This window comes from Fusarium coffeatum, assembly GCF_003316985.1.
Source record: "Fusarium coffeatum strain FIESC_28 chromosome Unknown BRIP53273_contig_220, whole genome shotgun sequence".
NCBI lineage: Eukaryota > Fungi > Ascomycota > Sordariomycetes > Hypocreales > Nectriaceae > Fusarium > Fusarium coffeatum.
In genome coordinates, this window is record NW_022158013.1 from 1 (window position 1) to 15741 (window position 15741).

Below are 15741 nucleotides of genomic sequence, written 5' to 3' on the forward strand. Positions count from 1 at the left end.
CCTCCCCAGATCCAAGGGCCGAAAAAAAAAAAAGAACTAAGAACCAAAACAAGCCAGATAAAATGTGCCAACCGCGAGCGATATAATCCAGGCAGCAAACCATGCGTGAAAAAGATGAAACGAGAGAAGTCCCATCCTCGAATGATCACTCCCCGTCAGCCTAGTCTCCTATTCTGCCACCACTCGCCGACCGAACATAGGTCGTATGTTGGTTGCTATGTTGGTTCGTGCCCATCTAAGTCGACATACCCGCGACCAAATCGATACAAGCCTTTGAGGAGGCATGACGCAATCATCCCCCATAAAACCCCCTGAAACGCCAGAAAAGAGGAAGCATAAGACCGAGGCTGTGACCTATCAGGGCCTAAAAGCCGATGTGAAATAACAATAGAGAATAATCAAAGCCACGTTTCAAGTGTGGTCAAAAGACGGTATCGCCAAACAGAACCTATGACCTTTGCAGGTCTTATAATTTGCAATCATGAGCGAATCAAACGCAAATCCGCTATGCTGATACAAAACGACCATCGCGTCCTCGAGTATTCAATACAAGACGGACGTGTGGCGTCAAGAGGCCATCTGCACGATTTGCAGTGACGTGATGGTTATGAAAACGCCAATCGAGGACCATATCCCGTTACCCGTCGATATAGCGGAGTGGACATTTAGCGACGCTCGGCGTACGTGGTCATGTCGCGACATGGTCTCGTTATTGACTAAGTGACCTCATGAAAACCTGAGACACGGAAAGAAACCCGGTTAGTTGGTCAGGCTTCTCATATCAGAAAGGTCAAGACGTGCTCTTGCCAAAGGGTCCTCGTCAGTTTGCAGAATGGCAGGACTCTCCTTGCCGTTTCCCAAGAGAGGCTCTCGACTCGTAAATGCACGACTTTCGAGCGTCGGTCGTAGCAACCCCTGGCCTCCTTCTTTGTGCTTTGACTTCGTTTCGGCATGAAGTGCCAATTCGCGTTCGCGGTTCTTCTCCAGTAATGGGCCTCCGAGGGTCGCGCACTTGAGGATGGTCTGGATGAGGTGATTCTGCTGTAAAGGTTTGGACAGATACTCATCCATTTGAGCCTGAATGCACTTTTCTCGGTCACCCATCATGGCATGGGCCGTCAGAGCAATGATAGGTGTACGGTGGCTTCCTATGCCACGCTCGTACTCTCGAATTTTGCCAGTGGCCTCAAAACCTCCCTTTGAATCAAAACGTTAGCCAGTCTGTTGACCGATGTAGGATTACCAAGTGTCGAGGTTTGCATATACTTACCATGATCGGCATTTGTACATCCATAAGAATGACATCGAACTTCTTGCTTTGAACGGCCTTGACGGCCTCCCAACCATTGCCTACCACGGTGACCACATGATGATATTTCTCGAGAATCTTGACTGCTAAACGTTGGTTGACGGTGTTGTCCTCAGCAAGCAGAATCTCGAAGGATTTAGTGTTGTCGGCAAGAGAGGGTGTAGCTCGGTTCTCAAGAGCTGGGATCATGCCGTTTCCTAGATCAATGAGTTTGCATGGCGTTGTCATATACGACGTGATTCCCAAATCCAAACACGACTTCAAGCTAACATGAACAACAGGTGCAAGCAAAACGATTGGGAGGTACTTGAAATCATCCACAGCTCTCAACCTTCTCGCAGTGTCGATGGAATCAACCAAGATAGCATCGTAGGGAAGAGAGCCTCCGGTCTGGAGGCGGGTCAATGCAGGGCTCTTCTCTGAATCCACAACAACAGGCTTGAGACCAATCTTCTCCAACATAGGCTTAATCGACGTGGCGTTCTGAGATTGAGCCTTGTCGACGAATAACACTTGGTGTCCTCGGTAGGGGCGGATCTGCTGCTCGATCATAGCGGCGTCGTCAGGGGCGAGTTTGACCAGACATGTGAAATGGAATTCACTGCCTTTGCCATGCTCACTGTTGACCCATAGATCACCACCCATGAGGTTCACAAGTCGCTTGGAAATGGATAGACCAAGGCCGGTTCCACCAAACTTGCGAGTCATTGAACCATCCGCTTGTTGGAAAGTGTCGAAGATCAAATCCAGTTTATCTTGAGCAATTCCTATGCCCGTGTCCTCCACGACAAATTCAACCGCATACTCACCAGGTCGGACATGGCTTTGCCCCATGCTTTCTTTAATTGTCAGGCTAACCTCACCATGCTCTGTGAACTTGATAGCATTGCCAACAAGATTGAGGATGATTTGCCTGAGACGGAAGGAATCGCCAATAACATAGTCTGGCACAGAGCTGTCGACCTTGTAGGTGAGATCCAAGAACTTCTCGTTTGCCTTGACGGCGAGAGTCTTGAGAGCGTTGAAGACGGTTCCCCGCAGTGTATAGGGAATTTCTTCAATCACCATTCTCCGAGCCTCGATTTTGGAAAGATCCAGAATGTCATCAATGATCGTCAGGAGGCTATTGGCAAGATTATTGACAATGTTAAGCATCTCCCTCTGATATTGAGTCAGGTCGGTATCTAATGTCAGTTGAGTCATTCCGATGATGCCATTCATCGGCGTTCGGATTTCGTGGGACATATTGGCTAGGAATTCCGACTTAGTCTTATTGGCAAGTTCGGCAGCTTCCCTAGCCTGGGTATTGCGCTGAATAGAATCACGCAGATTTGAAATCATCTGGTTGATTTTTCGTTTAAGCTCGTCCATCTCGCCTGATGCTTCGACATCGACAAGTTTGGTGAAGTCCCCATCCGTAGCTAGGTTAGTAATATCTGAGAAGGCTCGCACTTGTGTGGTCTGCTCATGTTAGAGCGGGCCCTCGGCATGATTGTCCGGGTGTGACTTACCAAATTGCTAGCCATGGTGTTGACATCGGTTGTGATTTCTTTCCAACGGCCATCCAGACCACCCACATCGGCTTGAGCGCCCATCTTTCCGTCGACACCCACGTCTTTGGCGACTCGCTGCACTTCGTAACAGAAGCTAGACAAACGGTCGACCATGTTATTGATGGTTTCTTTCAGCACCTGTATCTCTCCATTTGCTTCGACTTTGATCTTCTGGCTCATGTCGCCGTTCGCAATGGCTTGTGTGACTGTCGAAATACTTCTGACCTACGAGTGGGTCAGTAAATACATAGACATCAAGGGATTTCAGCCGGGCCTCGTGACTTACCTGGGCTGTGAGATTCGACGCCATTGTGTTGACGTTTTCTGTTAGATCCTTCCATTTGCCTTCGACGTTGGCTACTTGAGCCTGTCCGCCAAGGGTTCCATCCGTGCCTACTTCCCTGGCGACCTTGCTCACCTCGACAGCGAATGTGCCAAGTCGATCAACCATTAGGTTAATAGTGTTCTTTAGCTCTGCAATTTCACCCTTGACCTCGACCCCAATCTTCTTTGTCAAATCACCCTTGGCGACGGCGGTGGTGACCTTGGCAATCTCTCGCACTTGAGTAGTCAAATTCATGGCCATGCCGTTGACATTCTCAGTCAGATCCCTCCAGGTACCTTCAACGTCATGCACTGTGGCCTGACCACCCAAGCGACCCTCCGTGCCGACTTCGCGAGCAATTTTTGTAACCTCACGAGCAAACTGTTGCAGTTGATCGACCATTGAGTTGATAGTCGACTTAAGCTCGAAAATTTCTCCCCGACAATCGGCTTGAACCTTTTGGGTCAGATCTCCCTTGGCGACAGCTGTGGTAACCTTGATAATGTCGCGCACTTGAGTCGTCAAATTGTTGGCCATGGCGTTGACGTTGACGGTGAGATCGTTCCACATGCCCTGCACTCCCCCAACATCGGCTTGTCCGCCTAGCATGCCTTCGGTTCCGACGTCTCTTGCTACACGAGTGACTTCAGAGGCGAATGTTCGTAGTTGGTCCACCATGGTGTTGATAGTTTGTTGTAGTTGCAATATCTCGCCGCGAGCAGGTTTTTCGATTTTCTTGGTTAGGTCTCCGTTGGCTACGGCCGTGGTAACAGATGCAATTTCCCTCACTACAAGACATGTTAGTTATGTAATGAAGCTTGCGAGTTTCGCCCAGCACTACAAACCTTGATCGGTCAGATTTTGGGCCATAACGTTCACTGTAAAAAAGGCGTTAGCGGTAACCGAATCTTATGACCTGCACGTTGGACCATACCGTTGTCGGTTAATTCTTTCCATGTTCCATCGACACCACCAATGCGGGCTTGACCACCCAGCAAACCTTCGGTGCCGACTTCACGAGCCACTCGCGATACTTCACTAGCAAATATTTGCAGCTGATCCATCATAGCGTTGATAGTGCGTTTGAATGTTGTAATTTCCGGGTCCATTTCAACAGTGTTCATGCGAACTTTCATGGTCAAATCGCCACGAGCAACGGCGGTGACGATCTCGCCAATTTCTCGCAAAGCCTTCTGGAAAGCCTCGTTGGCTTTTTGGTGCTTCCAGAGCTCACGCTCCAAGGTAGCAATACGTTCCTGCTCAAGTATTTCGAGGGCTCGCTCTTGCAGCTGCTTCTGCTCCAAGAGTTGGGCATTAACACCAGCGAGCTCCTGGCGCTGACTATCGAGCAACTTGGACTGATCGTCCACATGTTCTCGAAGTCCTTCGAGGGCTTCTTCGGTCAGCTGATAAGATGGCAGATGCGGAGAGTGCAGGCTACCTTGGGCGTGAAAGACTTTGGGCTTGGGGCGAGCTGCCACCGCAAGAGCCTCTTCGCCAAAAAGAGTGTCAATAACCTCGTTGGGCGTTTCTGGAAACGGAGAGGTCGCAGAGGCCTGGCTCTCTAGTTTTCCGACACGCAGAGCAAGGTTTTGGAGCTCTAACTCGAGCTTACGCTTGGCTGGAGTATCCGGTCCAGGAAGCTGTACCTGAGAAGCTACACCAACCGGTATCGAATTGGGCGGTCGGGTATCTGGAGCAATCGAAGCGACAATCGAAGCGGCGGCGGCGAGGGCCGCATCGTCAACCATGGTGATGCAGATGAACTGCTACGCCGCAGTCAGGCAACACTTTTTGGGGATTTTTTTTCTGCTGTGTTGCGCAGGATTGTGTGGAGTTTGAACGGATGAGTATAGATTGAAGCTTTACGACCGATAAAAAGGCGCCAATTTGATTACTGGTAGATATATTCGAACAGTGCCACGCGGGGCGGAGTAAATGACCAAACTAAGGACGCAACAGTTGTCGACTGCGCAGCATCCTCGACTATCGAGAGTTGAGTTGGTCTCAGCAGGATACACCGGGTGACGGCGGGCGATGGCGCCGTAGAGGTAGAACGGGCGGGAATAAAACCAGTATAAGCAAAACGGTCGCGTGAATCTTAAGTTGAAACAGAAAAAGACGAAGGAGCGTCTATCGAAACGGAAGTCAAGGCGAGCCTGTGTCGTCGAAGAGGAAGCCGGATGGCGATGCTGCGACAGACAGTGAGGGTTGAGGAAGAAAAGATTAGGCTGAAAGTCTAACAAGCAAGCCGTTTGGGAGTTTCCAGGTTGGCTGAAGCGGGCGTAGCGTAGTGTAGGTAGTAGTGTACAGTAAAATGGAGGGATGGGGTGAGTGATTAGGATAAGGGACGGAGCAAAGTACTCCAAAGTAGCCCGGCCGCTAGAGAGGGGACAGACCCAGGCGGCCAGGACAGGACGAGACAGGGCAGGACGACCTAAAGGGTGGTCCCAGCTGCAGCGGTGGCAGCAAGCACTGGACCTTAGCCACGGGGTGGGGGGACAAGTCAACTGGATTGGGTGAGCCGAGAGAGCCCTAGCACGCCTAGCCTTCCACTGACAGGACAATCCTGAGTACAATCTAAGGGGGTAGAGAGTACTGTACCTCTTGATGCTCGAGGACATGCACGGAATGCCATGTATCTCCGAGTTGGGTCGGTTCTAGGAAGATCCCTCGGTGGCTACCTCAGCGGTACGAGGTGAAAAGGAGGGCGACAAAAGAGATAAAAGGCGGAGCCTACCAAGCGGTGCTAACATCCGATCCGGTCTAGCAGACCCGAACCTCTCTTTTCGGCCTGAAGTGGTGTTTGCCTCTCACTATAGCCTTTATCAGATACAGGTAAGACACGCATTACTTTTGGCTATGGGCGATGATACTTTTGAGTTGTGAGATAATATCGGTTGCCGTAACAGAACCTGGACCTGGGAAGAAACACAATAATGTAAAAAATCACTTCAAGTTGGACAATCTCAGCTGAGTACGTACGCCGATACTACACTGCTACCTGAGCTCTGAACGATGTTAAATTGGACTGCGATATGATCTAGTTGAGCCCTGAAACTTGGGGATGAAACCATATCTATCGATAGTGGAGAGATAGAACCGGAAAGAGTAAAGAAAATGAAAGATCATAGCAAGGAATTGCGAGTATGTACGGGTATGCAGTGCAGTACTGTCCAGTCCATCTCCATGGGATGGATATACAATTTTTGCTGCAGCGATCAGCTTCGAGATTCAGTATGTAATAGAATAAATAAACCAGCATCGCTATCCCACGTTTCTCATGTTAGTAGGGGTCTTATGTATCACATATACGATTCGACTCTCTTGCATATAAGATATAAGTCTAGACTATCAGGTTAGTAGGTACCCAGTTAGTTCCAGTTACCTCCCCTCTCGTTCTTGCCTGCTACATTCGCTTTCTTCATATGCCTTTTTGAAAAACCGCGCCTCTGCTGGTAATCTCACATAACCCCCTCATTCGTATATTTATATAAACCATCTCCCTTCGTCTGTATTGATTCCTCGTCCAGGGACTGGCTGCCTCGCAAACGGAGGCTGGGTGTACTGTGATTGGATGTCACTTTTTTAGCAGGGGCCCTTCTGGGGAAATCTGAGTGTCAAGAACCAATTGTATGCTGCCCAGAGCCTCTCCCCGCCCCTACTGCAAGCTAGCGGCTGCACGAACGAATCGATCGACATTATTACTACCTCTCCATTAATGCCAAATGCGCATTTTGGCCACGGATAGTCTACTCGACTTTGCAAACTGCAACTGCAACTGCATCTGCATCTGCATCTGTACCAAGGCGGCTGAAAATAATGCTTGGGAAGGAACTCTCGGATGTACGAGACAGTAAGAGCAGGCAGGAACGGCTACCAAAGAAAGATACTGTAGCACTTACCTAGCTGGGTAGGCACCCAACACATTACCTATTATTATGGATCGTTCCTGCTCCAATCGTAAAATCCACTTACAGCTAACCATCTCAGACATTCAAAAATCCGTCTTTCTTTGTCTTTCAATATCATCCGCCTGACATAAAGTTCCGCTTAGACAAGGGATGTCTTTTAGTTTCTTGTACAGTACCTGTGCTGACCTACGTTAGCAGCTCTGCTTTTGTTTCTCTTCCCCAGGCAGTTCGGCGGTCAAGTCGCATGTACTCCGTACTGTACGTATTAATTACCTCGTGGCGTGCGGCCCTTCACCACACAAGGGCAGCTGGGGTTTATTATCACACAATTCAATACGATTCGCAGGGAACTCTCGCTTGACTCTTTAGTGTTGAAGGATATGGCATTCACTGACTAGGATGACAGGAAATATCGCAAGAAACAGCCCTTCTTTGTTCCACTTTCGAATCTTGGCCACAGCTGCTTCTTACCTAGGTGCTAATTAGCTGCTGCACGCTTTTCGTTGTTGCTACTCAGGACATACAATACTACAGTGGATGCCCGTCCAATGCCAACGCTCATGGGTACCCTTTCAAACTCAGCCCGCCTGCCAAGACCGTTGATGTGGAGTCTTACTCTGCCACTCGCACGGTGGCGATACTTAAGCGAGGGGGAGCTTGGGAACGGAACAGCAGCATCAAGCCCTGCTTGCTTTCGAAACATGGATGTCTCTTACTTTGCTCCGGGCATCGGAACTATAACAGCACATCCATTGTTACTATTGGACCAGTCATCAAAGATCGCAGCGCTCGACACATGAATACCTACCTACTGTAGCTTCTTCCAAGCAGCCATTCATCGTTTCTGTCAAACTCGGTCTTTCCTCGTGTAAGGAGATTGTACATGTGCTCATTTTAGTGCCACAACCTTTAGTCGCAGGGCCGTTGCCATTGGTCTTGAAACGGCTCTTGAGCTGTCAACAAGCGGCTTCCACGCGGCTCGGATGGCCACCCCTGGTTTAGTCCACCTATTCCCGTATCCATCTACGACCCTTCCCCGAAGGCTTGATCCAGTCGTCGTGCAATCAACTCGACTCAATTGCTCAAGCTCACCAATAGGTCTCATTGTTTGCTAAGCACATCGAGTGCTCTGGCCACGGTTCAGCGCCAATTTCAAGTGCGATCTGGTGTGTGGCAAAGTATAGTTCCGTTCCATGCTACTTGAACAAGGAAGCTTGCAGAGGTCAAAATCTTCAACTTGAAAGTCGACATTCGGTTGTTCATTTTACATCAAAGCGCTGTAGCAGCACAGTGCGGCTTTTGACAAGCGCTTGCTGTCGTTGGTGTTGTGCTTGTACAGTAGCAAGCAAGTTGCAAGCTAAAGCAACAGTTGCTGAGCTGCTGGGCACCGGTGAGAAGGACTGCCATCTCCAAACCTACCTATACATCAAACCGATGGCCTCTCCCGCTACAGTACAATGCCACCAATGCTGAACCGCAGGGATAATGCCAAGTGCTTTTGATTTTATGAGTATTATGATGAACAGCGCCTTGTGTTTCAGGCAGAGCTGGCAGAGGTGATCACATTTAATTGCCCAGAATGCAACAACACTTGTGCCTCACTTGACAGACTTAAGACGCGAGCAACCTCGCATGCCCAGGAGACTTTATGTTTGTCATTCATACATATCCAGGCACATGAGAAGTGATATTCTTTTCGTCTGTACAGAGTACAGTACATGTTTTCCCGAATCATTCGGCAAGAGAATCGATATCGAGTGAAGATTATCAGGATGATATTGAATCGTTCGCGGATAGCGGTATCCAGGCTCAGGGGTTATTAGTGGTGGGTCAAAGACACGGTCGAGTCAGCCATCAACGTCATTTTGGAGCTGCGGCAAGTCGATTTCCAATTCGCAGACAAGGATACCCCTTCACTCGTTTGGGTAGACAATTTTCGAAATCTCATGATTTCGCAAATCACATCGAAGCTTGGCAATTGCTCGTGTCGTCTCTGCTTGAATAAAGGGCCCTTGTCACCTTGCATGTTGGTCATGTAGGGGACTTGCGATCATTCACGCACGGCTCGATGGTACAAAATGTCGAGTGTCTGTACTGTTTTCATCTCTTTTGGATACTGTGCAGACGATGTGATTTGTTCCATCCTTTCAGGATTGGTGGCTTCTGGCCCACGTGAGTTGTTTCGAAGCCCATCCACAGCTCAAGCACATGCACGACTAAACTTCGACGGTTGGGATCGACAATCATTAGAGCCAAGTCTATTTTACGAACCGACAGGATATGAGAGGGCAGCTCTGAAGAATCAATCACAATGGAAGAAGACGGATAATTCGACAACGACTCAACGATAGGCTGGTAGGTATCAGAACGGATATCAAAAGCCACTCTGCTTGTCAGACTGAGCAGACAAGCCGGCGGCATCGAAGTCTCTGATCGATAAGCAGAAACCGGGCTGCTTCTCTTTAACCATAGGCCGTTGACACGAGATATCTAGACACTCAGAGCCCTGCAAGCTGGCGCTCGTCACGAGTATTGATTTCAATATTTCCAAATGAGGCTCGCCCAGACGGCATTTTCACCAGTAATCACTATCATAAACGAACATACGAACCGCGAGACACAAGCACATCCTGGAGCTTCATACTGGTCCCGTTGTAACCGCCACTGGGTTGACCCGAGTGACATTCGCTTGTAGGACCACAGCTCGCATTTCAACGATACATACATACAGACAGTACTCTCGGTTTATCTCCACTTGACAGAGGACCTCTCCCTGCTTTGAGTGGTTCTACATTCTCAGCCTGCTCTACGATTATTACAGTTTGAGGGGCGGTAAAGGGATAGAAGGTACTCTGGTTTGTCCTTGGGCTTGGGCTTGTTCTGTTTGCCCCGAACTTCTGGTATGCTGAAACCAACGGTCCATGAAATGGCGCGAGATCATCGCTCAAAATCTCATTAACAACCAGGGTCTGGTCAATATTTACAGACTTTCCCATATCGAGTTGCTGATCAATAACCACGCTTGCACGAACTCAAGTAGAGACGCATGGGGTCTTGCTAGTCCAGGGCAAAACTCGGGCAAGGACAACAAAAAAAGCCAACAGAAAAGAAATTGACGCCGAGAGCTCGTTCTCCTCTTCGTTGCCCCTCCCTAGCCAGAAAACCCCCGACAAGCTGCTCCACTCGTTGACACCGTACAGGACGGCGCAAGCATGTACGGTAAGAGTACAGTGGGGGCTTTCTAGGATTGGACCCTCGAAAAAGGACCCTGAAAATGCTGTCATTTTCTACCTCGGGCGGTCTAGCTGATACCAATCAGTACTAGCTGATCTTCTAGACGACACCCTTGTTTCTCTCGCCCAAAGTTCCAGGGCTGTTGCAAACTGAGCAACTACTCCGCCCCTCCGCTTTTCTGTCGGTCTTGAAGACAGACAACAGGAAATACAAACTATTGATCTATTTAAGTTCGATCTCGGTATTGGCGATGTGGCGGTCCCTCCTGATTCATGCTTGCGTGCTAGGGAACCCCCCATCTCCATCGCAATGCGTGAGAGGCGTCGCTTGTGCGAGGCAGTAAAACAGCCCCGAAATAAGTCTTTTCCGAAAGACTGTCTGCACCTGCGTCAATTAGATCAAATCTGTATTAAAGTAGCGTTGTAAACATGCTGCTCAACGCCATTTCTCCTCAGCCGAGTCGTACAAAGCATACTCTCCATGTCGCGAAGGAACGAGTAAGAGTAACTTGCTTTGCCATCGTGATACAGTACGGAGCTGGCTTGGCGGTTGCTGTTTAATTCTGTCTAACTCGTGATCATTTCGGAAATCGGCACAAGGCACTGATAGTCGCTGAGTGATGTTCGTGATTGGGCTATGTTATATTGGGCTGCGATGTTCTTCATCTGACAGCACCCGATGTAATGATATAGGGTAAGCAATGATGCATCTCAAAAGAGACTTTGTAGGTACTCAACTTTCAGGATCATATCTTCCAAACATTCATAGTGATCGCCTTTGTCTCTCAATGTTCCCTCTCTCAGCGGTGTTTCGATGAATCAGTCATCTCAAATGAATGTAGCTGGGACCGAAATATACACTCGTCATCATATGTTCGAAACGAACGCAAAAATACTGACATGCAAACGGTGTTCTCAGACGTGGCCACTTTTTCAGCTTCATAGTCACACTCAAATGGTTCATGCCCAAGAATATGTTACAATTGATTTCGCTGCCTACACGAACGAGGGTATCTGATGCTATTCCTTTAACCCAGACAAATATCAACAAGAACAAAACCAAACTTCCAAAGCCACCCATAGCCACATCATGTGTTGCTGGTCCATTTTCCGTCATAGAACATTCCATAATCCCTCTCTTCTCTTGGAATCGTTTATCGTCTGGGCAGATTGTTCCGCCCAAAGTTGCCACTGAAAGCAGGGCCTGCTGAAGAGTTCCATCCCTGTGTCACGCTGTTCTTGACAATGAGAGCCGCAGCAGCTGTAGCTGCTTGCCTCTCTTTCTGACGATGCCGATCCCTGAGATAGGGCGCGGCTTCTGGTCGCATACGGAGGATACGCAGAATCATATCGTCACTCGGATCCGCTTGTGCCTCGCGTCTCTTCGCCTCCTTCGCCTTACGCATGGTGCCCAGGTTACGGCTCATCATGATACTCTTTCCCCGCCTGATCGTGCCCATGCTTGCAAACGAACCTGCACCACCAAGCGATGCACCCAGCGCTGCCGGAGCTGATAAACGGTTATTCTGCGAGTTCTGCTGCTGGAGAGCTAGACGTGCCCGCTCTGTTGTTGCAGCTGCCATCCTTTCCGATTCTCGGATCAGACTATTAGTGTCCTCAAAGTAGAAGAAGTTCAGCGAGGCAAGCTCGTGCCACTTAGGCGACTTGAGTGTTTCAGCTGGAACACCTAGCTGCTCTCCTGACTCATCTCTGGCATTGAAGAATTGGAACAGCAAGTCCAACCAATAATAGACAATGTCGAGCTCCTTTCGTGACAGGGGCCGCTGCTGGGAAGGCTTTTCTGACAGAGGTGGTACTAAGAGGTTCTCAATAACCATTAAAACCTCTTTCCAGAGACGTGCCATGACGGCATCCATTGTGGCCTTCGTCAATGTTTGTTTCATAATAGCAAAATTCTCATCGAAGTAAGAGAATAGCGGCGCCAGTGCCGCTTCGATTTGAGCTGGAGTCACTGTAGGCACTGCTGATGCTCGCTTCTTCCAGAGACTTGTAACGGATGCACCGATGCCACCTGTTCCTAGCAAGTGTCTGAGAGTCTCCAAAGACAGAGTATGGTTGATTTGAGAAGTGAGCTACACACAAGTTAGCATATATGTTACGGTTGCGCTTGAGCATGTCATTCATTACCTTGTCCGTAACCTTTCGGACCATATCCCTCTCAGTACGTTTTAGATGCCGGAAGGCCTTTCCAAAATGAAACTGAATGTCATCCCTTTCACCCTCCATGCTGACTCTAATGAGCAATCGGCCCTGCGAATCCAGGTCCAGCCAAAATTCGCGAGGCAAATAGTCACTGAAATGGACAGGATCAAGCTTGAGCGATGTTCGCCCAACGTAATCGTGGTCACCAAAAGTGTCGTAGTCCCAGATGGTCGCAATCATGTTGACAGGACCCTGGACTGTTATGTCGAAGGTCTCGTCCCAACGCGGGTTCAGACTCTTGTGAATAATTCTTGTCTTGTGTAGTCGCTTTTGGTATTCATCGCCAAATACCACGTAAGGGTCACTGTAGCCGTTTGCGTCACACGCCTTAAGGTCCTCGGCCTCGACTACTTTGATCGTGAAGGTATACTTGTTCGGCCGCCTGGCCTTCTTCTTCGGCCCATCAATCTTCTCCAAAAGCAGGGCGCAAGCATCGGGGTCCATAGCCCGCTCCAACTTGTCCAGCTCCTGTATGGCATATTCGATATTGTTGAGTTTGACAAAGGACTGCCCGAGTTAGTTACACCACTCAATAACCACGATATGTTTTCTCACCTCGGAGTAGAACTGGAATGGCTCAACACGGTCTTTGTTGTTCCAAGCGTCCTTTGCATACTTCATCCACTTTTCCTGAGTGCTTTGGTTCTGCGCTGCTAACTCTTCTGCAGAAGGGCGATCCATTTCCTTCACAAATTTCTGGTCAACAAGTTCACAATACTTGCCAATTCCTGTGGCAAACGCCTTTGAGAGGGATGTCATGAATCTAGCATGATGTTCGTCGTTACCCCAATTAAGGTTGAATATGGTGTCCAGAGTTTGGTTGAATAGCATGAACATGTCGATAATGGAAACACTGTGCCTTTCCGCGTCCCGTGGAATGTCCTCAGGATTTTCCGTGCGTACTTGGAACTGGTCCTGTTTGACAGCCTGCTCGACATAGTCCTCCACCCTATTCTCGGCGGCACGAACCCATCGCCATACAAAATCAACCAAAAGGTTCTCAATGTTGAAAGAGAAGGGGCGATCAGGCAGGGAATCGTTATGGATTCGACGAATCGCAATCAATTCTCTATACAGCTCGAAGCCATCTTGAATATCCAGCTCAGTACCAGTCTCCTGTGCCATTTCCAGAATGGACTCGATAATGGCGTGTGCATCTTCTTCAAATCGTGGGAATACCTCTTCAACTAAAATCTGGAAAGGGTTCACCCCCATGATCTCAGGATTTTTCTTATATCGCTTGTTGATTCTTTCGCAAAGCTTGATAACTGTTTTACCCAGCTTAACCACGTTGGCAAAATCCCACTCATTCCGATCGGTCGATATTTCCTTCTCCATGTACTGGCGGTATGTCTCTTGAGCCTGGTCATGAAGACGTTGACTTAGGTGCTCTGTGAATTGCTCGGCTGCCTCAGCTTTAGGGGAAAAGCATGGATCGCTAAAGATGTGGTGATCCAATATATATTGAACAACACCGATCTGGGGTGGTTTTGTGTCATAACACTGCTCCATCCGGTCGTAAAGGTCACGAAGCAGAGTCTCATGTAATGTTTGCAGGGTGTGTTGGTAGACGGCAAAATCATGTACCGTCCAACGGCTAGGATCAATCTCGGATAGGGGAGTACAGTAGTTTGATATGTGCGGAGGCTTCTTGGCCTCTGGCAACGGCGTCTTGATGAAATCAAAAACTGTGTCCAATTCTTCAGGGAGTAATTCTCGATCCAAATAGTTGCGTGATGCGACTTCGAGCAAAGTGATAAGTCGAGAGAATTGGGGTACCCTCCATCTCACACACAACTCAGTCAAAAGTTCCATGGATTGTTTTGATAGGGGCTGGTATTCAAGTTCAGAGTCGCTATTGATCTGGTCAAAGGTCATGGCATGCTTAACAATATACTTGAAGAACGCTCGGGAATCTGGAGGGACAAAGGTGTAAATATTCTCCTCGACTGCTCGAATACTGGAGTCTCCGATATCTAGTGACGCGAGGTTGATCGAAGGATCAAATCCCATCGAGCTATCAAACCCTGGGTTGCTGTAAGTCGACTGGGGCCGACTCGAGAAGCCTTTGTCGACAGTGCCGCTCGACGTCTTGGCAAGTTCTGGTTTGGCGGTCAAGATGTCAAGCATCATTTGCGATAGATGGGGTGACTCGGCTTTCTTCCATTCCAGAAAGGCGTCGTCAAGATCAAAGTCATTGCTTCCTAAAGCACCAGACATATCTGAGTTGAGCCTGTGCTGATATGATTTGAGGTCCTTGAGTGCAGCTTCTTCTGTCCAGACCCCTTTGTTCTCGTTGATCTCGGTCTGTGCCTCTGAGAGACTCAGCCCAAAGATCTTGACTACCTGTTGGACCAGAGGCATGTCCTTGACATCATAACTCAAAGGAACAACGACCTCAATAGTTGTGCCAGCTCCACTAGAGCCACCACCAACAAGATTCTGGTCGTTTGTAAGAAGCTTCTTTTCAAGAATACTCAGCTTGGACATGAGTTCGGACTTGTCCCGATCATGGCCTTGATCTCGTAGTATTGTTGCAATTAAACGGACAAACAAGGCGAGATGCCGGTCGGGGATAAGCTTCCAAGAATCATCGTCGGGTGCGGCTCCTTTCTGAGCTGCCTTGGTAGTAGATGTGTAAAACATAAGAATGAGTGGTTCAAGTTTCCTCTCTTTGTCAATGGTTTTACGGAAATTCCTTTCGGAGAAGGTCGTATAAGCTTCAGCAAAGCTGCGCTTGACAACAGGATCGTTATAACCCGGCAGGCGCTCGCTGCCCCTAAGTACGCCGCCACATCGTTCGAGCAAAGCGCTGGTGAAGTTATGAGGGAGCTTGAAACTCGACGAAGAACCAGAGGTAAATTCTTGGACCAGTGCGCCAACACTGGTGTGGGTTCGGACAGGCTGCTTCGGAGCTGGGACATATTGCTTTCGTTTGGCCTTGGGCTGTAACAGGTAGTGCAAGTAGGCTGATCGAAGGGCGAAACTGCGAGCCTCTTCATGTTCGACAACAATTGGCTGCGCCCTGGAAGCAGCGCGAGCTCTACCAAGATCCCTACTGCTGCCCATACGACGACCCGGGTTATATGAGCGTCGGGACGCTGCTGACATGTCGACGGTCGAGGGAGGAATAGATGGTAGCGACAGCGAAGTGGCGACGATGGGTGCAGGGACCTAGATAGTG

General features: G+C 49.0%; 2 protein-coding genes across 2 annotated transcripts; both read right to left on the reverse strand.

Annotated features, from left to right (window-relative positions):
- Positions 1-759: 759 nt before the first annotated feature.
- On the reverse strand, positions 760-4938 carry FIESC28_08960 (uncharacterized protein; the record flags this gene model as incomplete). Its single annotated transcript, XM_031163097.1, has 6 exons — positions 760-1197; positions 1271-2770; positions 2821-3087; positions 3149-3975; positions 4033-4065; positions 4122-4938. 6 exons carry the CDS (start codon positions 4936-4938, stop codon positions 760-762), a joined length of 3882 nt encoding a protein of 1293 aa, XP_031012802.1.
- A 6550-nt stretch (positions 4939-11488) lies between these two features.
- Positions 11489-15668, reverse strand: FIESC28_08961 (uncharacterized protein; the record flags this gene model as incomplete). Its single annotated transcript, XM_031163098.1, has 3 exons — positions 11489-12427; positions 12483-13064; positions 13113-15668. 3 exons carry the CDS (start codon positions 15666-15668, stop codon positions 11489-11491), a joined length of 4077 nt encoding a protein of 1358 aa, XP_031012803.1.
- Positions 15669-15741: the final 73 nt, after the last annotated feature.